At 40.3% G+C, this 26,992-nt stretch overlaps 1 protein-coding gene across 2 annotated transcripts in view; it reads left to right on the top strand.

The window, feature by feature from the left end:
* LOC146546984 (uncharacterized) overlaps window positions 1–11,149 on the top strand; it is a 32,810-nt gene extending 21,661 nt beyond the window's left edge. For both annotated transcript variants that reach the window (XM_085264013.1, XM_085264012.1), the window contains 8 exons: window positions 1–143; window positions 234–453; window positions 2,706–2,916; window positions 3,819–4,007; window positions 4,101–4,335; window positions 4,975–5,054; window positions 5,807–5,862; window positions 8,139–11,149. The exon at window positions 1–143 is cut by the window's left edge and continues 2,559 nt beyond it. In XM_085264013.1, coding sequence (XP_085120139.1) covers window positions 1–143; window positions 234–453; window positions 2,706–2,916; window positions 3,819–4,007; window positions 4,101–4,335; window positions 4,975–5,054; window positions 5,807–5,840 — 1,112 coding nt within the window. In that variant the 3' untranslated portion in view covers window positions 5,841–5,862; window positions 8,139–11,149. The remainder of the gene's footprint in view (window positions 144–233; window positions 454–2,705; window positions 2,917–3,818; window positions 4,008–4,100; window positions 4,336–4,974; window positions 5,055–5,806; window positions 5,863–8,138) is intronic.
* The last annotated feature ends 15,843 nt before the right edge of the window (window positions 11,150–26,992 follow it).

The following is a 26,992-nucleotide window of genomic DNA, read 5'->3' as shown; positions in this document are numbered from 1 at the left end:
ATGCCATTGCATTGCCAACCCGACCTGGCAGGGCGTTAACAATTTTCTTCAGCTTGAGGGTGACCAATATGGTGTTCTCAATGGACCTGTTCAACAAGAGCTCCCCGGAATACAAGGCTCTGGAGCAGCGTTTCCTCCAGCTGGTGAGGATTCAAAGAATCATGACTCAGTGAATAGGAACCTTCCAGATTCATATGCCATGCTACTAACACATCTTTATCTTCACCTCATAGCTGGTCCCATACCTGGAGTCAAACCTGAACAACTTCCAGAACCTGGAGATCCTTAACTTTAGAAATGGCAGCATTGTGGTAAACAGTAGGATGAGGTTTGGTAAACCAGTACACAGAGGAGTCACCAATGTTGTCTATTTAATCTTGGAAGACTTTGCCAACACTGCCTATCAGACCATGAACCTCGCAATTGACAAGTACTCACTTGATGTTGAGTCAGGTAGGATTCAATTCAAATCAGTTCACCCAACAATTAGATGACCCCCCACCCCCCCCCCCCCCCCCCCACCAACATGAGTGAGCACTTTGGGATAGTGGGTTCCTTCCTGTTACAAGGGAACAGGAAGGGACCTTTGGGAGAACCAGGCTCGTGCAGAATTACATCTAATGCTTTAATGAAGATGCTAATTTTGCCAGTTGTGGGTCTCTAAAACTGACACTGAGGTGTTATCTTTATTCTGAAAATATTCAGTTTACATTCATTAACAATAACTGTTTCATAAGTTGAAAATGTTTTTCTCTAAAACTACAGACCCTTGAATTTTAATACAGTTACTAAAATTATGAGATCAGCATCTTGAATGTATCTATCAGTGCCTTCCAGTTTTAGCATATTTCAATTATGATCACAGTGGGCTTCACGAAAAACAACATCCCTAAACTGATTAGGTGTTAGGGACAAACCAGGACACATTTGTCTTCTATATGTGGCGACTTAACCACAATGTACAGAATTAATTAAAAATTTTATCCAGTTGATTCATGGTTTTATGCATCTAAGGCTTGAATTTCAGGGTAAACAGAAACGATCCCTTCAATACCTATATGAATAAATAAATACCTTCAAAATCTGAACACATAAATTTATTTTCCAGTCATGTACTGATAGTTTTTCTTTTTCCAGTAAGTTATTTTTAATGTAGAATAAAGTGGAATACAGTCAGATGTGTTTATTGCTGTAGAGAAATGAAATCAAAGCTACTGTTTACTTGTGCACTTATTGCCATGATGCTCCTCAGACTGTTAAATCCTAAATTTGTATGTGCAGTGTCTGAGCAGCTCTGACAGGCTTCAGCTGTCAGGACTGCGATCTAATACCCGAGATAATCTGTCTGGCAGAAACGTGATCAGTAGCAGCACACACTGACTCACCCTGATGGGACATCATCATGGCCGCTGCTTAGAGCTGCTCCTTTGAGCCTAAACTGGTTTTTATAGTTGCAGTAACTGCAGGTCTTTAAGTGTAGACAGTGAGGATTCTTATCTGGGTTTTGAAAGGAGTGTAAAGACGTATGTGTTAAATGAAGCTCGTAAACAGGTGTAGGAGGGAGAAAAGGAAGGAGAAATCATTTTACTTGTTAAATTCAGATTAACACTGTGGTTCACTTTTAATTCTTTAGGTCTGTATACTATGTTGCTAAAATAACTGTCCCGTTTTCCTGAAAAGTATTATTTTTGTTTTTATGTAATTAGCACCAGGACATTTTTGCAGAATCATAACATTCAACGAGAATATAAAATGTCTCTAATCCTATGAGGAAGACAGTAGTTTGACAGGTCCAAAACTAAGAAAGTGGTGTAAGTTTAAAATAGTGGAATTTGGCAAAAAACAACAACTCTGAGTGGAACAATCACTTAACACATCATTAACAATTTGCCACCAAGAGGTCCAAAAAGAAAGTTTTTTGTTGCTGTAATAGTGTTTCAAGACTTACATGTAACCCAATCTGCCAGTCCAGTGACATACATGTTTGCATTTCAGCAGAGTTTAGGATTTATCCACAGAAGAATGAGATTTTATTTACTGTTATCGGAGGAATTACTCCATATTCCCTCCACCTCTGCTGCTGAGCTGTAGCTCTGTAATCTGTCTGAGCCAATCAGAGGAGCACCTCACTGCCTGATCACCCTAAGCTATAGCAGTGAGTCACTGCATCAGGACTCACTGTGTACATATAATCAGTTTACTCCTCTCATCTTCCCTGTACTCTCGAGGCAGGTTTTCCATTGCACAAGCACATGTCAACCTTATTGGGTCATATAAAGGTTAGTTAGGTTGGTTGTTCTTGAACTCTTAAGGATTTTCCCAAGATACAAACAGTCAGGACTCTTGCTGCTGGTCTGGTGTCTCATGGGAAATATTTAAAGTCATTGATTGTTGTGTTAAAAAAGACTTGAAAAAGCCTAAGAAAAGCATCTAAGATTTTCCAGCACTTTCTAGGGTATGCTGAAGTACATAAACATAAACTGATTTATCCTTGTGCTGCTTTTGCCTTTATTAAGACCAGGCCAACAAACATTTTGTCATTTGAGTGCTGACCAGATGCAGACTCCTGAGGCCTGGAGTTTACTAGAGCTCTTTGAACCCTTACCTCTGTTTATGTAGGATGGCATCTTCTTCTCTTTCTTATGGTTTCATATGACACTGTGTCTTCTAATTGCTCCTTTCATTTTCCACTGTTTGTTCCTTAGGTGACCGGGCTGATCCCTGTAAGTTCCAGGCATGTAACAAGTTTTCCAGGTGTATAGTGAATCAGTGGTCAAGTGAAGCAGAGTGTGTGTGCAACGCTGGATATCTGAGTGTGGATGGCCTGCCATGTCAGAGCATCTGTGAGGTGCAACACGATTTTTGCCTTAATGATGGAAAATGTGACATCATCCCTGGCAAGGGTGCCATCTGCAGGTAAGAGAAAATTAAATATCGCTGTTCTTGTTTCACAATGTTTCTGTATTTTATGCCTCATTGGTTTCATTCTTCAGTATATTACCACATATTTAATTAGTTTACAATGTATAAATATACTGCAATATGTCTGCTTGTACCAATTTGAAGACTTTAAAATAAAGAGAAAACAGTCAGCTTTCTTCAAATAAAATGCATCTTTCTAAGCAGTTAATGTCCTGTAGATACAGATGTAGGTAGTACTTTTTCCCCATTGAAAGTAAAAAAGATCCTTTGCAGGTACAGCAGGTAGAAATTAGCTAGTAGTGAATTCTGGTATAAAGTATCTTTTATGATATGAAGTCAGTATTTTTATGCACGGTCTCTGACAATTAAAGATAAATGTTAAGAGAGGGCACTACCTCCAAAATAAAAGCTGCTTATATTACCTCGATATGTTTTTCTTATCAACAAAATTGCATTTTTAAGTTTTAACCTTTTTTGATTCGCATTATATATTTCTAAAATTAAATTGTCCTTTGTGGCCCTTGTGAATATGTGATTAATGTTATAACAAAATACAAGGCACTTTGTATGATCTGTCTCAGTTGTTCTTAAACATAAATACCTTTTTCATCTGCAAACAGCTACATAGCACTTTGGAGAATATAAATAATATGAACACAAAATTTTCCTAGGTTGAAGGACATCTGTGAAGCATTTAGATGTTCAGCTGTATACTGAATGGAAATTACAGCATTATATTACTTAATGTAATGCTTACATTACTGCTAGGCCAGTTCTAGAAATATTAAATAAAAGAGGGCTGAAAAAGCCTGAAAGCATACCATTAGACCATTTCAGTATAATCTTTGGTGTTTTTACTGCAAATTTGTACTACAAATTTGTAATCTTTGCTGCAGGTGTCGTGTTGGAGAAAATTGGTGGTATCGTGGTGAACACTGTGAAGAGTATGTTTCCGAGCCATTGGTGGTGGGCATCGCCATTGCCTCAGTGGCTGGTTTCCTGATGGTGGCGGCTGGGATTATCTTTTTCCTGGCTAGGTCGTTACAAGAGCAGTATGATGGGGAGGACACAGAGGACCCCTTACGGTACAACAATATCATTGGCGTTTTAACAACAAATTAAATGAGAAAAAATACATTTCTAGAAAGCAAACTTTTTGAACTTGCGTTGTCTTTCAGGCGAGGTGACAGTTTGCCAACACTTGAACGTGCCACCAAGTTCAACCCGATGTTTGAGAGTGACCCTGTTACTGCCCAGTACTACCGCCGCTACAATGATGACGTGCCCCAGTACTACCATGAGTCTGATCGCGGGCTCCCTCACTTCAGCAGCTCTGCCAGTGTAGGCGATTCTAAAGACCTCAGCAGTGAAGAGATAAAAAACATCTATCAAAACACCACACTCAGTAAAGAGGTAGGAAAAGGCAACATTTCTGCTGCGTAAAGCTGGGTGTCATCTGCATACAGGGGGAATTTGTTGCATTTGCAAAAAAATATGGGCCCAAAACTGAGCCTTGTGGAACACCATGAACATGCCCTCAAATAGTGAAAATGGTAGCTTAAATAAACAAGCTGAGTGTCAGATATTGAGTTGAAAAATATGAATTTCTATTTAGTTTTAGGATTTTGAAAAATTTATTATGTAGCATAGAATTGGGTAACTACTGAGCATGTTGTATCAAGAACAATAAGGGTGCTGATTTTATAACATCAGCAATGTTTAGAAAAGGAAACTTTTCAAGAGGACCCAGTTTATGGGTTTGATTTTTATAGTTCTGGATCACAGGGCAGCTGGTAAAGGAAGTGACTTTCACCTCCTACACAAAGCTTTACTTCAAGTAAAATCAATTTGACACCTCAGACAGAGCCGGCCAACTGTTGTGACATTTTTCTGGATCAGAGGTTTTCAGTCTCAGCAGGAGGTCTGTACTACGCAGACGGGTATTTTTACATGCAGGAACTCCTCATCCTCGTTCTTCCCCTCCTCTTTCTCCTCTAGACTGACTCTCACACAAACATGTTTTCTCTGTGCTGACCTCTAACCTCTCTGCAGGAGATTCAAGAACGCCTGAGGATAATCGAGCTGTGCGCAAGGGATCAACACTTTGCAGAATTTGTGCGACAGACTCAAATGTAAGCTTTTTAATTGCTGTTTGTAGAGTGAACATAAGCTGAAGGTGTGAACATCCAATTTAAAAAGAGCTAAAGAAATAATCTTCATGTTAGCTGCATTTTCTGATTAATCCTACTATGACTAACATGGAGCGAGGAATTTAATGATTTCTGAATTGCTAAAACGAGTGTGCAACCGGAAAAAAACTGAATGTTTCAATATAACTTAGAAATGCTTTGTACATAAATGTTAAAATGAAAAATACAATGAATGAAAGCCAAACTCAAACAAATCATATCCAAACTCCATGCCACTGGTAATGAGTTTACTCTGTAGGTTTTTGTGGTTAAGTTGATGATTTTAAACTCTCATCGTGAAGTGTATGAAAAATATCTTTTGTACTCCAGGGAAATAAAACCCAGTGAAACTTCCTCAGCGGTTACACTAACGGCCTGTGCAGAAGCTTCAGACCAAACAAACTGCTTTAAACTCAGCCTAATCTCCATCATGATGAGAGTTGAGTTGAGGAAAAACATTGGAAACATTTAAAAATAGCAGGAATGGTCTGGCGGGTGGCTTTAAACTATTTCTGACCTCAGATGTGCAGAAACATACAAACAATAATCCTCCTCCCTCTCTCTGCTCGCCTGTTTATGTTTCGGTTTAATTTGGGTTTTTTTTTTTTGTGGTTTGGAAGTCGCCTGTTTGGACCTCATCAGTCAGCAGCCAAAACCAGCAAACTAATCCAATTTTCTCTTATTTGGTGGACCAGATTCCTGGAGAGGAGAGGGAGCTCCAGCACATAACCATCCAGCAGCCTCTGACCAGGTACCAACAAACCCACCCACTGAAATTTATTTACAGTACACTGGAAAATGTGACAGAGTTAAAGCTACAGGACAGCAGAGATAGTAATTATCTGAAACATATCCCCATTCTCTAAGGTAAAATACATGGCAAAGTTAGATCATTTCTGAGGATGAAGAGCGCGGTCACAGTTCCATTATGCCTACTGATAGTTACACCTCAGTGTCTGCATTTAACTGTAAATACAATTTTTGAACCACAGACAAATCTACACCATGTGCGATTCCTTCCTGTTGTCCTGATATTTGGTTGATCTTGGCTTATATTCAGACAATATAGCCAGACCCAGCCAGGAGCATTGTTCTAATTTTCCTCCTCTCATGACACATAAATCTTTTGCTTTTTTTCTTTTACATTTTTAATAAAGGTTTGTAGATTTCTAGGACTTGGTTTTGATTTCCAACCCTGGGCTGCTGCCGCTGTTTCCAATTTGTTTACTGATTTGTAACAAAACAGGCAAACTGTGAAAATGTCTGAAAGCAAAAGTGGAATAAAGTCAAATCGTTGGTTTTGGAAAGTCTGAAAAATATTGGGCCACTAGGAAAATGTTGGCTAAGCTGATTTCATCTGTACAGGTCATGTACAGCTGAAATAAATGTTACTTCTACATTTCTTGATGTGTCTATGAAGATGACCATGTCTTAGGGAAATATGTAATTTGTTATTTCAGTTTTGTCCCAGAACATATTAAAGTTATATGATGATTATATGATGAATATGAAGATTAATATAGTGTGTGAATGTGTGTGTGAATGGGTGAATGACTGAATGTAGTGTAAAGCGCTTTGGGGTCCTATGGACTAGAAAAGCGCTATACAAATGCAGGCCATTTACCATTTAATATAGACTCAAAGTTCAGACTTTAAGTTGAACAGTTTAACAATAACAGTGCATAAACCATCCTTTATTTTCAGGGTCTCAAATAAAACTAAGGCTACATTGTTGATTTGTAACCCTTTCTGGAAAATCCTTTGCGGACAATGAACTCATTGACTAAACAAGTTATATCCTCTTTGCTTCACTTTTTGTTTATTCACGGCTCTTTTTGGCTTTGGTTTTGTCTTCAACAGTGAAATTTAGCTCCAATGGGTTCAGGTCTAATTGTTCAATATTCTACTGTTTCCCTACATTTGGATTAATGTGAACAGATAACATATTTTTTCTTCTGCCTTGTAACATATCAACATTAAACGGCAGCGCCACTTGAAGCCATTAATATCTATGCTTTCCAACTGTAATGTGTTCCAGCTCATGTTGTGCCTTTCAGGTCATGATTTGTTCCAAGTTACCTCCAGCTTTTCCTGCTAGAGGTTAATCTCTGATTCATTTTTCCAAAGAACGCTGTTCCTGAGCTCTATGCTTCTGTCGATACAGGAATCCTCTGGATTTTCCCTGTGAACTCATCTTTTTATATTAAGTGATTTTTCTGTATTCATGTACCTACTTCCTGGTTGCCTGGATCTTGTGAAGGGATTTTCCATGGAGATGGACTCATCACCCTCTGTTGTCTTTTGTGAAGGTCCAGGTTTTAATGTTGGTGAACTTACCAGTGTGTTGTTTTGTTCTCTGAATGAACACATTTGTGATTCATGCTTGCCCAATGTTCCCACTGTTTTCTCTGATGGATTTATTTTACTTGCAGTCTGAGGACATACTGTTTTGCTGCACAGATGCAGCTTCCAAATTCCTCACTTGGAACCATCTCCACATCTTCAATCTGCTTAAATGAAGAAGAACACACATTATGAATTTTGTCCAGCTTTTCATTGTTTTGCTCAGCTGCATTTGAGTGTCTGAAAACAGTCGACTATGTATACAAATACATTTAATTCTTCAATGGTTCTTGCTTTATTTCTATTAAACCCCTCAAAAAGTGAACTCTTACAAGAACTTTAACATTCTTTTGTAAATAGCTAAAACAGCAAAAGTTGTCTCAGAGTCTAACTATACATAGAACCAAAAGTATCTCCTGACCTCCCAGTCTTGACCAAAGAATGAGTATTTGATGGAAATGTAGAGAACAATTCTCACCATGTATTTCCTTAAGAGTAAGACTTTATCTAGAGTGGCTGAAAGGGATTAGCATCACTGCAAACATCTCAGCTTGGGAATTGTTTAACTCCTCAGATTTTCTTCTTAGATTTGCTGACATTCCTGCACAATAAAAGCTTAGTTTAGTTGTTTATGTGATGAAAAACGTTTCATTGACCTGCATAAATGTCCTAATTTCTCTACAGAAACCTGCCTTCGTCTGTGTGTTGAGGAAGGGAGTAGAGATGAAGGTGACCAAATGTTCAACAATCTTGGAGTTTATTTTCTAAGAAGAGTGTTTTACTTCTGAGGGACCTTGAAATGAACTTGGGATCCTTGAGGTTGCCTCTTCTCTTACCTTGAAACTTCAACTTTTCCTGTATTCACTGTGTTGCTTATTTATTCTGTACAAAGACTTCAGTAACTGCTTTTTAACCTCTCAACAGTTTCACAGCTGCATACCTCTGTCTTACACTTTCACCTTAGCTTAAATTCAAGGGTTTCTGATAATATCCCAACTTGCCTGTCACTGCTGTCATATTAAAGAAGCACGTCTGAAGTATAGTTTTTAATTTTTGCACCAGTAACATTATTTTAATATATGTCTTTTGGTATTAATTTCTGTTTTTCTGACGTGGTTTTTCGGACAGCTGTGACTTGCAACGCTCATCCCCATCAGTGCCTTTGCTGCTCTGGTAGCTTTTTCTGGGATATGATGTGTAGAATCTCAGAGCCCTTGTTTTAAATATATACATCACTATAAAACCATGCTTGAATCAGCAAAATTCCTTTTTTTTTTCCTTCTGCTTCATGTTCACCCAATCAGTCACTTTGCAAATGGGAATGTTTACATTTGTTAGTCAGTGCTTGCTGGAACATTAACTGATGTATTGAACATGCATAGCCTGTCATTGTGTTGTATATCTTTGTGAAGTTCAAGAAAGTTATCATTCTCCAAAAAGTTATTCTCTTCTTCAGAGAAGGCACCGTCATGTTCTGACAAGTCATAAGTCACTGCAGGTACTGTCTTCTTCCAGACTATCTATTCTTGAGGGTAAGTAGCAGACAGGTGCTGCTAATTAAATGCATTTTAGTCAGTGATCCTTAGTGAGTGTGACCTCTTCAAAAGCAAAAGTTTGGGCATTTTACTTGTCTTGGGCATTCAGATGTATGTTAACACAATGTCACAATCTTTAGAGGAGTGGACATCTCAGCAAATCTTTTTAGAAAGAAGAAAGACTCTTCTCTCTAAAAAGATTATGGCAGCACAGCTTAGGTTTGGAAAGTTGCATCTGATCAAACAACAAGACTCCTGGAACAATGTCCTTTGGACAGACAAGACCAAAGTGGAGATTTTTACCCATTATGCACTGCATCATGTTTGGAGAAAACCAATCATAGCACCTCAGCACAAACACCTCATACCAACCGTCAACACAGTGGTGGAAGGGTGTTGATTTGGGCTTGTTTTGCAGACACTTGACATGGGGGCCTTGCAGTCATTGAGGTGACCATGAACTTGTCTGCCTGCCAAAGTATTCTAAAGTCAAATCATCTGTCCAGCACTTAAGTTGGATCATGCAGCAAGACAATGATCTCAAACACAGCAAATCTCCAACAGAATGGCTGAAAAAGAAAATAATGAAGGTGTTGCAATGATCCAGGCAAAGTCCATACCTCAACCTGTTTGAAATCCTGTTGTGGGGCTTTAAGAGAGCTGTGCAAAACTCAATGAGCTGAAGCACCATCAAAGAAAAGGAGTGGGCCAAAATTCTTACACAATGATGGGACATGATAATGTCAAACAGTAACCCATTACTTTAAGTTCCATCCATACATCTTGTAGAATCCCCCTCTAGAAGCCAGTAAATCATTGGGTTCACTTGGTTTTTCACAAAACTACACTTCTGTGAAAACTTTCTTCTTCTCATGACTGTAAGTTCCTCTCCTTTTCTCAAGAAATTAATATTCTTATTATTGTATTTGCACAAGTTACTATCTCATTTCAACACATTGTTTTCTACCAAGGTGTTATGTTTCTGATAAATATAGTACTTTATGTTTTCTTAAGGCAGTATCTTACTATCTTGCTTGAACAAATTCCTATCGTGTTTCAAGTAACTATTATTGTTCTGCCAAAGTAAAACATTATTTTACAGGTTACAAGTTACTGTGTTATTCAGACAGGTGACTGACTTGTTCTGAGAAGGTGTTGGTGGTCAAATCAGGTATTTTTTGTACTGACAAGTTACTAGCTTTCCCCAAGAAGTTATGGTTTTGACGAGGTATTATAATATTATGTAAATTACACTGAGAAAGTTTTGAAAATTTCATTCATTTGCTGTTATGTTTGCACAAGATGTTAACTTACATGAAAGCAATCATTTATAAAAAATTCACGACTTCCCGTTTTATGAACCAGGTGCTAACAGAGAGACAAATTATTATGACTGATGAAATAAAGAGAATAGAAGTTCTCATCTGCAAAACAGCCTCTTAAAATCTGTCTTTGTTTTCTCTTTTTAAGTACTTGAATTTTCTGTTTGTTGCTATGAACTAAATGATTTGTACTAACTGTAGTTGATAGTACAAACACTGATATTTGTTTTCATATATGTTTAAGCTTGGTGTATGTTTGTCACTTTAGAATGCTTGAATCCAAAACAACTGTTTCAAAATGTCAGTCGTGACTCAAATGGCTTCTCAACCCCAAAATTCTTCTTTAAAGCAAAGTTGATGGATCATGTTCTATTGTTTTGCATGCAGGTCTCGGGCTTTCTGTTTTCCTCCATGTTTTGTTTTGTATTGTGTTTTCTATGTGGTATGTACAGCCAGCACAGGAGGGCAATATTCTGACCAAACCTGAGTGTTCTAAATGTAAAATGTAAATTTCTGATAAAAAAAAAATCATCCTACTCAGAGTTTCTGTTTTAGTGTTTTTCCATAAATTTCCCACTTTTATATAAACTTTTACTATAAATAAGGATATTATATACCTTAATATTTTCTTTCTTTCTATCCAATTATTAAATCTGTCTGGCCACTCTGAAAGTTTCTTTATATTATTTATTTTTTCCACTGATTTAAAATAACCCTAACAAGCCATAATTTTTCACCCAATAATAGCGTGAAGAGAAAAAACTATTCAGACATGATGTGTAATTGTGAGCTAGCACAGTCACATTTTTCTAAAATAAAAGGATTTTTTTTACAAAATCATTTGTCTCACAGGTTTTTTTTTTCCTTCTAATGAGAACGGATGAAATATACCACTAATGTTTTCAAAATTTCTGTGGTAAAGAATGTAAACTGTGAATTAAATATGTTATGCTTCAACTTACACTTACTAAATGCTGATAAACATAAGTGTTAACAGTGACTGACAGTCTGATGACACAAAGTCTGGATGTTCCAGTTGTTTTCATTTACAAGAAGGTTTCTTGTAATAACCCCTTGACTGCTGTCAGATGGAGGAATGTAACCGAGGTGAGCAAATACAGAAGGTGTCAGTCAAACTCATTATCACAACAACTTACTGACAGCAGAGGTAAAGGTGAATAAAAGCTATAACAACAATAAGATTTCAGGTTCATTGTCTATTTGTTTCTCCTGGTTTTAAATGTGATGCTTTCTCTTTTACTCTTTCTTTCTCTGTTTTCATTCTTAAAATTTCTTTGTGTAAATAGTTCTTTGATCCTTATATATACTACTACTACTACTACTAGCATACATTTTATGTTACATTTTTAAATATTTTGTTGTTTTTTGTTGAAACGTTCTTATTTTACTTTCAGTATATGGAAAATATCTTTATTTGAATCTCTGAAAAATGCCAAACTTAAACAAGAACTGGGCTGAAAATCAGTTTACAACACAGCGGAGGCTCTGTCATAGCTCAGAGCTCCATTTCAACCAGTGGTGTTGGAGATCTTGTTTGCAATTATGAATGTCATCAAATTTTGATCCACCATACAATCCTATCTGGAAAGCGTCTGAAAATCTTGATTTTCAAGTTCTTTAGAACTATACAAACTTTTTGCCTGACATACTGTATTTCTGTGAATACATGTTTCAATAAATCAGTGCACCTATTTCCCATTTTCCAAGAAAAATATAAAGGAGTGAGGGGTGACTCAAGACTTTTGCATACAGTACTTTCAGCTAACAGTCTTAGTGCAGAGAATGATGAGGCTGCTGATAGATCTCTTTCTTCATCATCTGACATACTAAATTCAGACACTCAGGGAGACTGATGACAAACAGATAAAGGAACAAAAGGGAAAATATTTTTGTATTTTTTCATCAGCTTCTGACAGAAGGAATGTTTTTTTTCCCGCCTGTCCCATTTGGTTCTTTTGCCAGGCGAAGAAAGATGCCCAACGGATTAACTTTACCAAAAGGACCATCCCGGCCTTGCCGTATTGGTCCATTTGATTGAACTTTGTTTTTATTGTTTATTTTATTTTATTTTCACTTGCTACACACGGGACAGACATGACTGGAGGAAAGAAAAGGGAGAAAGAAAGAGGTAGGGAAAGAAAAACAGTGGGGAAGAGGAACGGTGATAAAGGGCAAAAAACAAACAAAACAAACAGACAAAAAATACATAAATATATATCGATCACCTGTTGAGAAAGAAAAAAGAGAAAACAAGCAAAAAAGAGAGCAATATAATAAACAACATCATCATGATAATCTATGTGAATATAACAGTAAATACTAAATATTGGATATTATTGTGCAGCACGTAAGATCGACAGCACACAGTGTGCTTTGAGGTAGGATCCAAAAAGGGTGTAGTTTGTGTGTGTGAGCACCCGTGTGTACACCTGTGAGCATGAGCGCGCTTGTATTCAAAAGGTTCCTTCATGTAATGATCTGCTAGAGGGTGTGGGGAGCCATAGCGCTGTCCTCCAGGGCATGAAGAGATGGAGGAGATCCAGGCTCCAGACATCCAGAGACCCTCAGAGCACAAGAGACCAAGGAAGACCAACGGAGGGGCAACCGTGCCACTCTCCCGGAAAGAGCTGAGGAGAGCCCCAGATGAGGGGTCACAGCAGCCGCAGAGCAGGGGTTGCAGTGACGTGCCTGTGAGCTCCGCCGGCAGCCAGCTGTGCCAGAGTGACCGAGCTCCAGGCCAAGAGGCCGGGGGCACCCCACCCCCCGAAGGGGCCCGAGCGAGCCCCAGGCTCCAGGCCCCGACAAGCAGCCACCAGGAGTGAGCCGGTGCGTACCTGGACGCCCATCCCCGGACACCAAGAACCACGAACGCACCAATGTCTGAGGGCGTCTGCCACTGGCAGGGGGAGTGGTGTTGAGGGAGTGTGTGTGTGTGTGTGTGTGTGTGGGGGGGGGGGGGGGGGGTTGTGTAATGCTAAGGGTGTAGTGGTGTTTCAGCAGGAAGCCTCTAAGCATTTTGTTTTTGAACTTTCAGCTGTCAGGAATGACTGATGTCTGCTGGACTCTTAAACATCACAGGATCCAAATCCCCGAGCAGTTTGTCCTTGATGAACATGTTTATTTCCATAGTCGATACTCTGGAAACTTTCAGCCCAAATGTGTGAAAAGCCCTCATTTTCTCCTCCTGCTTTCCATTTTTAGTTTTTCCATAGCTTGCTTTTGATTTGATGAGAAAATTTGCTGCACGTTTTGGATGTTGTCCTTTCTCCCTCCTTCGTGTTTTTGATTTTCTGAGCACTCGTGTTTGATGGACCTAATAATGTTCAACACTTCTTCCTCTCTGAGCTCAGACACAAGTTGTTGTCAGCTTGTTTTGGGCTCATTTAGGGTCAAACAGACTTTTAGACTCCAGGAAGAAACAGAAAAAGAGTGTGGGGGTGCCTACTGGGGTCAGCGGGGGAGCTGGCCCCAGGGAGGCGCTGCTTGCCCCTCCCTTTCTTCCCTCCCCATCCTCAGCTGCCTCCCTATCCTGGATGTTAAACTCAATTGTTACACCTGGTAGAGCAGAACGCTGATCATTTTATTAAAGATGAAAGACTTTAGACAGTTTTTCAACTCTCAGTAATGCCATAGTGATCGTTTGATATATGGACCTGCAGCGGAGTTTAGACCCTGACACGGCTAGTGACGTCAGACTGAACAATCGCTCTACCACACCCACCCACACACGCAGGGCTTGGGGTGCAGGTATGTCACCAGGGTGCAGGGGAGGCACTCCTCCTCCGTCCCCTTCTGGCCGCCTGTGCCTCAATTTTATTCTGCAACCTAGACATCCACATTACTCACACTCTCACATAACACATACATATAGGGCCTTGGGGGTGGACACGTTTTACAGCATCCAGAGGATGATCGGTGTATTCCAACCCACCTCTGGCGCTGGTGCCCTACCCTCAATTTTAAATGCATTTAGACACTAAGGGTTTTCGGGAGGAGCTGTGCTGCTCTCTGAGAGGAAGCAAGTACCCTGCTCTCCTGAGTTTTAAATGCACTTTAGAACAGCACACAGCAACACTACATATGAGCGGGCGTAGGGATGTTTGAGGTCTTCACTCACCCCGGTTCTGTTAGCCGTCAGGGCTGGGGTGCTGGGAGGAGGTGCTGGCCGTCAGACTGGGGTCTGGGATGCGGGGCCTCCCTGCTACTGCAGATAAGGAGGTGGTCCGCTTGCCTCCACCCCAGAGAGAAGGGTTACATTTCCTGGGTCTAGGTGTGGCTTGCCCCTCTGAGGGTGGGGGTACCTGGACCTGGAATATAGAGTATGTTTGGGGAGTGTGACTGTCTGTGCAGTGTCTATTTGTGTCTGTCTACACGTTGGGTGAGTGCCGAGTATTTGGTTGTGCATATGGGGTGGGAATGCACGTCTGTGTCCGCGTGTGCCTGTTCGTCTGTGTCTATATGTCAGGTTGGGTCTTAGACTCAACCTCTCTGGGTACATCTCAGGCCCTCTAAAGTACGGAGGCCTATCTCCCCTCACCACACTCCCTGCCGGTGGCTGATGCCCTCAGACGTTGGTGTGTTGGTGGTCCTTGTCGTCTGGGGCTGGGCGCTCATGTATGTACCGGCTCACTCCTGGTGGCCGATTGGCGGGCCGGGCGCCTGTGGCCTGGCTGGGCTCCTTCCGGGGGGTGGGATGCCCTCAGGCCTCTGGCCTCTGGGCCTGAAGCTCGGTCCTCTCTGGCACAGCTGGCTGCTGGCAGAGCCCACGGGCACGCCACTGCAACCCCCTCTGGCCTCTGCTCCGTAGCTGCGGGTTGACCTCTCGTTTGGGGCTCTACTCAGCTCTTCCCAGGAGGGTGGCACCGTTCCCCCCCTTTTGGTGGTCCTCCTCGGGTCCTTGTACTCTGGGGCCTCTGGATATCTGGGGCCTGGATCTCCTCCATACCTGCTTCACACCCTGGTGGACGGGGCTATGGCTCCCCACACTCCCTAGCAGATCGTTACATGGAGAAACCTTTGGAATACAAGCATGCTGATCCACACAGGTATGCACACAGGTGTACACACGGGGGTGTTCACAGACGCGGATTGCAGCTTTCTTGGCTGCTGCCTCAAAGCACATTGTGCGCTGTCTATCTTGCGTGCTGCACAATATCGTTTATTATTTCGTTTCTACTGTTATCTACTGCTAGCTAGTTTATTGTGATGGTGCTGTTTTTTTTTATTATGTTGCTTTTTGCTTTCTCTTCTGTTTTTTTTCTCCATACAGGTGATCCAGGTGTTTTGTTTGGGGTTTTTTTTCTTTCTTCCCCCCTTTCTCACCATCTCTTCTCCCCTTTGGTTTTCTTTCTCTCCCTCTCTTTCTTTCATTCTTTCTCCCTGTCCTATCCCCCAGTCATGTCTGTCCCGTTTGTAGCAACCGAAAATAAAACAAATTCAAAATTATAATAAAGGTCAATCAAATGGACCAATATGGCAAGGCCATGATGATCCACTTGGTAAAATAAATCCGCTTAGCATCTTTCTTGGCCTTAAGACAACAATTCTGATGGCTAAAGATCCAAACGGGACACAAAAAAAAAAAAAAAAAAGAAACAGAAAAGAGGAAAAACTTCAAAATTTAAACAAACTAAGCAGTAAAACGCAAGAAGCTTCTACCAAAGAGAAAACCAGAAATTAGAATGTGTGACATGATGAAATATAATAGCTTCATACATCTGAAATTGAGAAATAAGAGCAGGTTCATGAAGCAAACTGCTTTCATTGTTGTCTCTGTTCTCCATACACCAGGCTTGGGCCGAATAGCAAAAAGGTTGGGTGTTTATTGGATGAAGCAAAGTCTACATATGATGTATGTCCCTTCTTGGAAAAATGTAAGCTGTTTGTCATGAAAACTTTCAAGAACTTTAATTCCCTGAGGTCTAAGCCACCGTACTTGATATTTAGGTAAAAGGTAGTTATTGGCACATTAGTCAGAATGATTGTTTTCTTTGTTCCTTGATTGCCTAGACTTTGGGGAACAATTTAATAAAAACTATAGTTACATATTCTCATCGCCTAGGGTTAGAGTTGGCATTAAGGTTTGTGGTAAGGGTTGTCATGATGATGACTTACACCGTAGAGGGTTGTTTTTTCTCAAAACTAAAGTTCCAAGAGCTTTCCTAACACATTCATGAAAAGAAGAAAAAAATAAATAATTGGATGTTAAAAAAAAGTATCTCCAGCAAAGTCTTGGATGCCTGTTTAATTATCGTTGGAACAAACTATGAGCTGAACAAGCTGTCTGCAGCTGTGGATCCTTAAAAATATCTTATTGCACAAGCAGAAGATTCAGAAAGGTGCAATCCGAATGTTCTGCAGTGCTAACAATCAAAGACAGATTTGGTTGGCTCCCATCTGCTTTGAAGTGGTCACCGTGTACAGGGCTAGGTAACTCCCAGAACTCCTGCTATGTTTAGATTGCTTCCTGGAGGTCCTGCTGTGTCAAAACAGCAACCCTTCAACCTGAATTTTAGCCTGGAAAAGAGAACAAAGTTGTGATGAGCAGCAGTTGTGTTGGTGTGGCCAAATAAGTTTTCATTACAAGCAGTGCTGTTCCAATGGTTTCCTGTGAATGTTTTTCCTCGGACACCCCAGGATGTTACAGCATGTCTCTGCTTTGAAATCCTATGTTGGATTTATAGCTGTAAGTCTGTGAAAGTCTTTAGGCACATTCACATAGGAAGGGGCAGCCCGTGACCCCTGGATAGTATCCACAGAATAGAGAAAGGATGACATGATGAAACTTTAAAGACCAAAATCAAAACACTGGGTCAAAAACCCTGGCCCAATGCAGGAAGAAATAAAAAAATAATCAAAAAGAAATATGAGAACCACAGTGCAGTTTTTTATTCTGAGCTTTAAAGATCAACAACAGCACAGACCAAACCATAAGTAACAAACCCTTCCACATATTTGTGTCACTGCCCTCTGGTGACAGTAAACAGCGACAACATTTAGATCATAATTTCTGTAGCGCCAGCACACAGTTGTGCTTGTTCTTTGATCAGGAGAACTTCAAGAAGAAACGATGAGCATGATCCTGGTCCTAGACTCCTGACCTGATGCCAAGCTGTTGCCGTTGGGTCTCTAAGTTGTTGACAGAGACCCAACTTTGAGCTATGTGAGGCAATTGAACATGCACAAAGCATGTTCTCAGAATTCTAGGTGCAGAGGTGATCTGAAGGTCTGGAGGTGCACAAGAAGTCAACCTTGAAGGACAGATGATGACCAAGTTTTTAAAGGTATTTTTGCTTTTTACAACCACAGTCTCTGAACTTACTGTAGAGCCAGAAGTGGCTAAATCATTAAGTGGCAAAGCAATGGATTTTATAGCCAATGGACCAGCAAGGGAGTCATGGGGGTTTTGGAGGAGGAGATTTGGAGAGAATTCTTAAATGTCAGCTGGATCTTCTGCTGTGCAGACACAAAACACTGTTTTGTGTAAAACCTCCTTTAGTGGAGGCACAATGTATTAATTCTGTGGATTTTTATAAAGGAAGACACCTGCAGGTGTCAGATCAGGACAAAGCTTGAGTAAATGTAACTAAAACCATGAAAGGTTAAATGAATCAAAGTTAATCTATAACACACAATGTGTTGGAGTTCAGCGGTTTGTTCATCAATCATCTGAGTACAATAATGATGGCAAAACATGCAATTCTAAAATCAGATGTTTGGCTAAGTTTCTGCTTGAGTTTTGAACAGTTCATCCTCTAAACGCCATCTTTGTGCTGCAGCTGATCACTTTTCAAGTCATCCCTTTAATAAGCTGGAAAATATGAAACAAACAGGATAAAAAAAAAGAAAAAAAGAAAAGTCCTTTAGTTCCACATGCTTGTTTCTGAGATATGAGGGGCAAACTCAGAAACTCAGACAGGAAGTTTTGTGGCAAGTCGTGGAAGAGAAAGTAAAAGCAGCTGAAAGATCAGAGTTCTTATTCTGATGAATCACAGGAATGTTTAAACTTAAGTCTTTTATGTTTTTTTATGATTTCTTCTTAAGTATCCAAAAACTATGAAGTGGTGCTGACTTGCAAGGCTTTCTAAACACTCTGAAACCTTTAGGCAGGCAAATGCTGGTAGAGAACAGACTCTCTTCTTTCTTATTGATATCAGGAGTTTCTGTTTGGTGAGTCTGAACAATGTCTGTAAGCTGATTGATTTCACACAAATATGTTTCTGAAGGATTTCAGACAGTGAAACGAGACTGAAGCTGTTTGAACAGAAGAGTTTTATTCAGGCTATTGCTCTCAAAGCACAACACCAACTTTAAACCTGCAGAGTTTAAAGGTGGCGTTGTGTCATTAACTATGTTTCAGTTTTAACTGAAGTCGAGTTGAATCCTTTTATTTTGAAAGCAGTGGAGACAGAGCAGAGCACAAAGACAAAATAAAAGCATTGGGTGGCGTGGTCCTCTGTGAAGCCACAATGACCTGAGCGTTCGGGATCTGAGTCGGAAACATTGTTATGTAAGGTTACCTGGACAGATGAGAAGCAGCTGCTTCACCTGGGAGCAATAACTCCATGATGACATCAGAAGCTGCAGACAGATGCATCATGGGAATGCTCGCCTGCTCCCTGCTGACAGAGCTCCCAACAATTCATTAAAATGTCAGATGAACCAATCACAAATCCATCTCCGCTACCCATCATCTTCTTTGTTTCCTTTTTCTCCTTAGTCCCATTCATCTCTTATTTAATCCTTAATTACCTCTTTTCTTTTCTTTATCACTTTAGCTTGCTTTCCCCTTCATTATTCCTTCCTTTCCTTTTTTTGTGTTGCCCTATTATTTTTTCTTTCACTATTTCCTCCTTTCTTTATCTTTTCTATCCTGTACTTATTTCCTTCCATCTCCTTTACTGTCATTCCCTTTCCTCTTTTCATTTCCTTTCATCATTTTATTATTTATTTTCCTTTCCTCATTACCAGAGATGGGCAGTAACGCGTTACTTGTAACGCGTTACTGTAATCTGATTACTTTTTCAAGTAACGAGTAAAGTAAGGGATTACTATTGCAAAATCGGTAATTAGATTACCGTTACTTTCCCGTAGGAACGCTGCGTTACTGCGTTACTAAAACCGTGATTTTTTTTGCGAGAATGTCTCATGACAGTGACGTAAGCAAGTGCGACGTTGGTGACAGCAGCTGTGTGCAGATCAACAATGGATAATATATCGAGTGCGGGAGAGAGTATGAGCGTGCAGCGTTTAAAGTGTGGAAGTACTGACCTTACTTTGAGTTTGATTCCATAAAAAGTGACAAAAACATTAGCGTCCATCGTGCGTGGGAAGAAAACTTCTTTTTACAGCGAAAAAAACCCCTAAACTTCCGAGCAAGCACCGAGTAGCTACGACGTGATGGGAAACTCACAGAGACACTCGCGCGGATTCTTCAACTGACCGCAGCACACCTGCACCAGGGTAACCCTCCGCCTACCCTGCTCCTGCTTTACAGGTGAAAATAGAGCAAAAGGACCGCTGAGTCTTTGACTTTATTTATTTTCTGCTGTGTTTTGCATCTGTTTGAAAGAGTGAGTGAAAACACAAAAAATATTTTATTTTATGTGCTGGAATGTGCAGAAAATAGGTTTAAATGTTAAACTAATTTATTCAAGTCAGAGAATGTTGCATATAATTAAATGTTTTGCTTGATGCATAAAGTTAAAAGATTAAAACTGATAAAACAAGTTAAAAAAAGAGACTTTTCCATTTGATTACATTTTGTATGATGGATTATGTAGAAAAAGTAGAATTGGGCTGAAAGATCTATCACTTTATCACCTCTTCAGGTTGTAAATCGTGTTTTTAAAAAGTAACTAAGTAACTAAGTAACTAAGTAATTAATTACTTTTGAAAATAAGTAATCAGTAAAGTAACGGGATTACTTTTTTGGGGGAGTAATCAGTAATTAGTTACTGATTACTTTTTTCAAGTAACTTGACCAACACTGCTCATTACCTTTCCTTTTCCTATTCCCCTTCTTACTATCTTTGCCTTTTCTACATTGCTTTTTCTCTTTTATGCCCCTCTGCAGGATTCCAGAAGCTGACTAAAATGAAAATGGAAAAAAAAATGATTTAAGGGCGATGCAGTAAAGCAGCTTGTTTCAAGGCCCAGGATAATATAAAAAGTGATTATTTTGAGCTGTGACTGATGCAAAGCTGTGAGACTCCAATATTAATACAGGGTGGGCCATATGGCTTATATGGCCCGAGCATTCCTAGATGAACAGTTTCCTGGAAAGTGGATTGGTCATCGTGGGCCAGTTGAATGGCCCCCAAGGTCTCCCGATCTGACCCCCTTAGACTTTTATCTTTGGGGTCATCTGAAGGCAATTGTCTATGGTGTGAAGATACGAGATGTGCAGCACCTGAAACTACGGATACTGGATGCCTGTGCTGGCATTTCTCCTGCAGTGTTGCTATCAGTGTGTGAAGAGTGGGAGAAGAGGGTTGCATTGACAATCCAACACAATGGGCAGCACATTGAACCCATTTTATAAACTTGTAAATAACTCTTGAAAGATTAAAGTTACATTGAAACCAAGCACACCATTGTTTTTCTTGTGACATTACCAATAGGTTTGATGTGTCACATGGTCCTCTTCCTATTGAAAAAACAAAAGTTGTATCCAAGATGGCCGACTTCTAAATGGCCACCATGGTCACCACCCATCTTGAGGAGTTTGCCCCCTCACATGTGCCACAAACAGGACTTTAATATCACCAACCACTCCCATTTTATTACGGTGTAGCCATATAAATGGCCATCCCTGTAGTATGGCTCAGGTAAGGGCAGAATAAATTCACCTGAATCTTATTGGTGAAGTAGGTTCGTTCAGAAAACACATGATTGGTTGTTTTGAGCTGAAAGTCTTCAGCCCCAAAGTCCTGAACTCATTTGAATCCAGACACGCTTGCAGCTCTTCCAGTGAAATGGGAGGAGATTAAGCCGCAGGAAAACCAGGTCCTTCTGCTGACAGTTAAATCAGCTCATGAAGAATCGGCGGCCGCAACTGTAGGCCACTTTCTTTTCATTTAAGGCTGAATTATGAAGCCGCAGACTTGTTTAGGTTGGCGTCGGTGCCATAGTGAAACCGGAGTGCTGCACAAACCGCCAGTTGAAGGCTGCGCTGCTTCTTTATTACTGTTGCAGATGGTTGATGTCACTCTTCTGCCCCACACCGGTGAGCAACTGGGGCCTGAATAAATCACCAGCTTCCATCAGAATCCATGAGTTCCTACATCTCCCACAATGCACTCCTTCTAGCTCAGTTTCCCTCACTTCTGCCTCTCTTTAGGAAGTAAATACCTCCAAACTCTGATAGAAGTGAGCTCACAGTAAATGTTGAAAACTGTCTTGTTGGCTGAACATTTGGACCTCTGACGTCGCGATAATGCATCATTTCCAGGGTTGAGACAGTGATTCGGAGTTTGGCTCCACAGTGGCTCTGCTCGGGCAGGTGTCTCTTTGAAAGGTTTCTGGAAAGTATCGGGACTGGGCCATGTGGAGGTTTAATGGGAAACTCAGTCCTTGGAGAGAACAAGCGCCCCTCTGATCGTCCCGTCACAGACAGTTAGCTTCGGTTGTGTAACCGCTTCTCAAAAAACAAAAGAAAAACCTTGAAACTGTGAAGTTTTTTCCTTTTTTTGGGAAAAAAAACAAAAAAAAAACCAACAAAAAAACCTCCCAAAAAAAACTTCTTCTTGGAGGTTGGAGTGATCAGTTTCATCTAATGGGTCTCAGGTTGAGTTTCATGTGCTGGAAAAAGCAGAGGTGAGGGATGAAATAACTGTTTGACGTCACCTCAGGCTGCAGCTCCACTCAACAGGTGACGTCTGGATCATCTGAGACTGTCGACAGCTTTAATGGAGACGACAGCATGGGTCGCAGGTCAGCTTACCTGAGTGCCAGCGTGACATCAGAGGTAGATAAAACACTGAGCAATTCAGGGTGGTAAATATTTAAACCAGCTGGTCTCGCTGAAGATATTTAAAGAAAAAAACTGTCTTTTTTATGGACAAGTTGTAAAGTTTCCATTTTATTATGAGGAAAAGCATTCTGGGTGAATTATGTATGTAATGCCAAATGTAAATCTCCAGTTTTACTGTGAGAATGAAAGTAAAATAACTTCCTTGTCTCTTTCTTTAGCTTCATTCAGGTGATTTGTTCTCCTGTCCCAGGTTGCTGACATGTGGACCATAGGCTGCAATCCTGGATCACCCTTTTCATGTTTGATTTTGTTTGAACAACATATATATTTCATATGTACATGTACATATATCCAGCATCTATCTTACAATAGTCTATAGTTGCCTGCTCAGGGATTGGTTACACAGGCCTAGAGACTGGCTGTGTCTGTCCCTGGTCTGTTAATGATCATGAAACTGATCCAAAGGCCCACAGTCAGTCAACGATGCCAGTTTTGTTTTTTAAGCAAATGTACTGTTTATCAGGTTAGGGAAACCTGGAGTTAGCTGAGACTGAAGAAGAAGGATGGTTACCTGGATTAGTGATTAAATGTTTCTCCCAATGAAAATGAAATATCTAGAAAAAAAGCATCAACTTTCCTCATCTGGAAGAGTGAGCTTACATTAGGACATTACCTATGCTGCAGGGAAGTATTTTCTGGAGGTTGCTAGGTGATGATACTGCTCCAAAAACCTCGTGATTGTGTTGTTGCCACCAGGTTGCTGCAGTCATGCATAGTTGTCATCAAAGATGCTGTTTTGTCTGCAAATACTCGCTGCCTAACCACTAAGCAATAGCAAAATTTTACTTTGAAGGGAATCAATCGCTGTTTGTGTTGCACTCTTCAAAGTTTCTGTACCAGTTATAGAGTATCTAGCTAGTGTTTCCAGACGAATCCGCATCTTCCATTTAAAACTACTAGCAACCAAAGGCATTGCAAGGATGTTTTTGGTGCAGCACAGTATACCTCTTTGTTATCAATTTTATTAGCAAAGCTTAGTTTTTTCTGAGCGACAAGTAACCTACCAATCTCTAGGCCTGTGAGACTGGGGCCAACATATGCTAGCATATTCTACCAGTTCTCTGAATGCTGGCTTGTGCTTTTTGTTCATTTTTTTTTTCAGTTTGGACATTGCTTCTTAAACCTGCATTTCCTCTAATGTCCATCAGATGGCAACTCCTCTGATTGTAAAAAAAGAAAGAACGAAGTGATGTCTTAGAGAAAATGAGCCCATTGATCACCTGATTCCTGAGCTCAGTAAACACTTTCCTGATGAGCTTATAGTTCCAGTCACTAGCTTCAAGTCTTATTTAATAAAATATGATGTTCATTTTGGAAATTATGGTCTCATTAGAGTCAGACAGGCCCAGAAAGCAGGGGAAGATTTAATATGGAGCTGCAGTTTAGAAACACCCCTCCCTTGTCACGTCTGGTTTCAAATGGTTAGCTTGAGGCCTGATGGTGGCTACGTCAGTGTGGGTTGTACATTTGTTGGAAACTGATGAGCCAAATAGTTTAAATTAGAACAAGAGAAAGGGACTTTGGTAACACTCTACAAAGACTCATATTTTCTTGTTTATATAAAGGTTATAGACATTAATCTACAGCCATACTTTAGACATTGCTCTGTGTGCTATCTGCAGTCCTCCTTAGAAGACAGAGTCCTTATTATTCCATCTCCTTATGCTCATCTTGGAATCTTTTGTCTCTCGCTCTGGAGACTGAAACATCAGATTATGGTCTGAAGGCAGTAACTTGTTCCACTGCAGCTGTTTGTGCTGATTGAAGCGACTGGACTGAAGCAGTTTGCTTCATTGCTTTGACTGCAGGAACACACACACAGAAAATCTGTCGTCTGCAGCTGGAGGCCATTCAGGAAAACCTGGTGAAACCCCCGGACGTGATGCTTTCACTGCCTGTGTCCAAAACAGAGATCACTGCCACAAACTTAACTGCATGTAGTTTCAGTTCTGCTCTCAATAACAACAATAACGTGATAACATCTGCTGAAAGAAGGGATCAACTTCTGTTTCTTCTTTTTTTTCTTTTTAGAAGTCTATCTGTAGCTATGGAAAAGGGCCGTTTGTGAGGACACTCAATTCAGCAGCTCACAGTTGGAGTTCCATGTGTTCAGATTAAAAAAAATGAGGAGGCAAAGCAAGTATGTGAGGATGGGTTGAGATGGAATAATTCTCCAAGGAAGGACACAGACTTCCTTGATACAGCAGGAAACATATTTGCATTCATAAATCTGTTTTGAATTACAAAGACACACAACAGTCAACTGAAGCTGCCAGCATTCCAGAGATGTTATCTCCAGGGTCAAAACCAATCTCAGCCTGATGGCAAAAACTGAGCAGTAGATTAATGGATATTGAGTCTTTTTCCAAGTATAACAGAGGTCCAGGCAGACAAAGCAAGAACTGCCAATCAGATTACAGTGATGAAGCAACATTTGATTGACAGCTAAATGTTTGTGAACAGATGGCCACACAACATCCAGTCCAGGTACACAGACTAATGTGACACAAGAGCCTTTTCCAAAAAATAGAAACAATGTGTCTCTTTTGTTCCATGATAAACTTTAAGAGACTGGACCATCAGAGCCATTGCCTGACGGCACTCACATATATGGGAACTTATTCCCACTAGCTGGTTTTTTTTTTAGGCAGAGTTACTATTAGACTTATCTTAAAATTTTCAGATACTATTGGAAATTTTGAGGTACTAATCTGATATTTTCAGTTTGTGAGTAATAGTCATAATTTTGAGATTCTAACCCAACATTTTCACAGATGAATGGCATTTTTTCTTTCTTTTTTTTCAGTGTAAAAACAAGCTTCCAAAACGATGTCATCTTTATAAACCTGTGATGTGAGTGGCTCAATCTGTAGTCAGTTAGATTGTGGGATAACAAAGAGCCAGAACTTGATGTCAGGAGTTTGAGTTGTGTTTGGGATGTACAGCTTTTTTAAATGTATGATTATTTTTTGACCTCTCTCAGTCAATAATATTTTAATTATTTCATTTTGTTCTAACTGATTTAACATCCAAATTCAAAGACACTCATCTATCCCAGGGGCGCTTGAGTGAACTGTTCCTCACTGTTTGGTGTGCTACTCTAAGCTCACACCAGTACATAGGAGATTTGATGTTATTCATGTTATTTTATGCAGATTTAATGTGTTTTGTGGATTGCAGGATTGCACATGTAGCCACACTTTGGTGAGTTTCATGAGACATCAAGTTCAGATTTTTTTGTTCATATTGTAACAGTAAAACCTCTAAAGCTCCATTGCTTTGAGATTTGAGAGACCAAACAACGTGGTTACATGAATAAATGAAAGCACTTAGTGAGCACGACCCCCCCCCCCCCCCCATCCCCGAAGGGCAAAGTGTACTGATTTTCACATTTGGTGTAACTTTTCAGATTTCCCCCCAAATTAAATCCATCTTGAAAACTGTGGATGCTAGACTGCTAACAAGCAGATGTATAGACAAACAGAGAAATGCAACCAATTGTGTGCCAAATGTCTGTATTTCTCAATTCAGCTCAAACTGTCTTCCTTCAGCATCAAATTTTCTTTTTGTTACAATTTATGCTTTGCTAGCTACTGCACAATCTTAACTGCTGTGCAAACTATACAGCTACAACAGTCTGAGCCCCAAACTATTAAAGTGCTCATTTAATCTTGTCTGAAACATGCACCCTAGGAGGCATCCTTTTCAGAGGCCCAAACGAATGTTAGCCTGCTCATCTTGTACTGTAAACTGGCTTCATGAGCTGAGAACCAGTTGAAGAGAAGCCATTTATGTTTGAATGGCTTTGAATGTTCTTTTTTTGTTGTTCTTTTTATTTGTGATGGGGACAGTATTTCTCATCATGGGGCTGGGCCATCAAATATATGGGGTTAGAGCTGGGCGATAGAACGATAACGATATGTATCGCGATATAACTTTTACTCGATAGAGAAATTAAGCTATCGCGATAGACCTCGCCGCTCTTGTCCTCTTAAAAAAAAAAGAAAAAAGGTCAGCCGATCCAAATTCAGTAGCGCAGAGCCGAACCAATCACAGCCGCAGCGTCACGTCGCGTGACTTGTTACGTACAGCACAAGTGCCAAGCCGCACGTGTGTTTGTTTGGGAAGCAGCCAGCGGGTAATGGAGCCAGCGCGTAATGGAGGAAATGAGTGTGCCGACTAGAAAAATCAACCGAGCGTGACCGAAGAGAAAACAGATGATGGTTCCAATGCCGGAGAGGTTGTCGAACGGAAGAGCCATAGAAGTTCCGTAGTGTGAAGGTATTTCGGCTATTTCAAGTCTGACAAAAAACAGAGTAGCGTGCACTGTAAATTGTGCCGAAAGCAAGTCTGTAAATACAATAAACTGGTGCATGCGTCACACTGTGCGCCACGTTATTGTTTCGGTGAAATGAATTTCTACAATACTGTTACTGTTAATTCTACTCTCTGCAGTGTTTAAATGCTTACATATACACACAGTTACTGTCCCTCCACACATACGACTCTGTTCTGCTTCTATGCCCCAGCTTTGTTTACTTTTTCCCACCGAGGCTTCTAGACTTCTGATTGGCCAACATTTCTGCACGGTTAGGAATCTAGCGCCACCTGCTGCTTTGGCATGTT

The sequence above is a fragment of the Mchenga conophoros genome, linkage group LG23, assembly GCF_057382185.1.
Source record: "Mchenga conophoros isolate Kocher_MC1m ecotype Shallow Benthic linkage group LG23, M_conophoros_male_GT1.1, whole genome shotgun sequence".
NCBI lineage: Eukaryota > Metazoa > Chordata > Actinopteri > Cichliformes > Cichlidae > Mchenga > Mchenga conophoros.
This window is presented reverse-complemented; position numbering and strand designations above follow the sequence as displayed.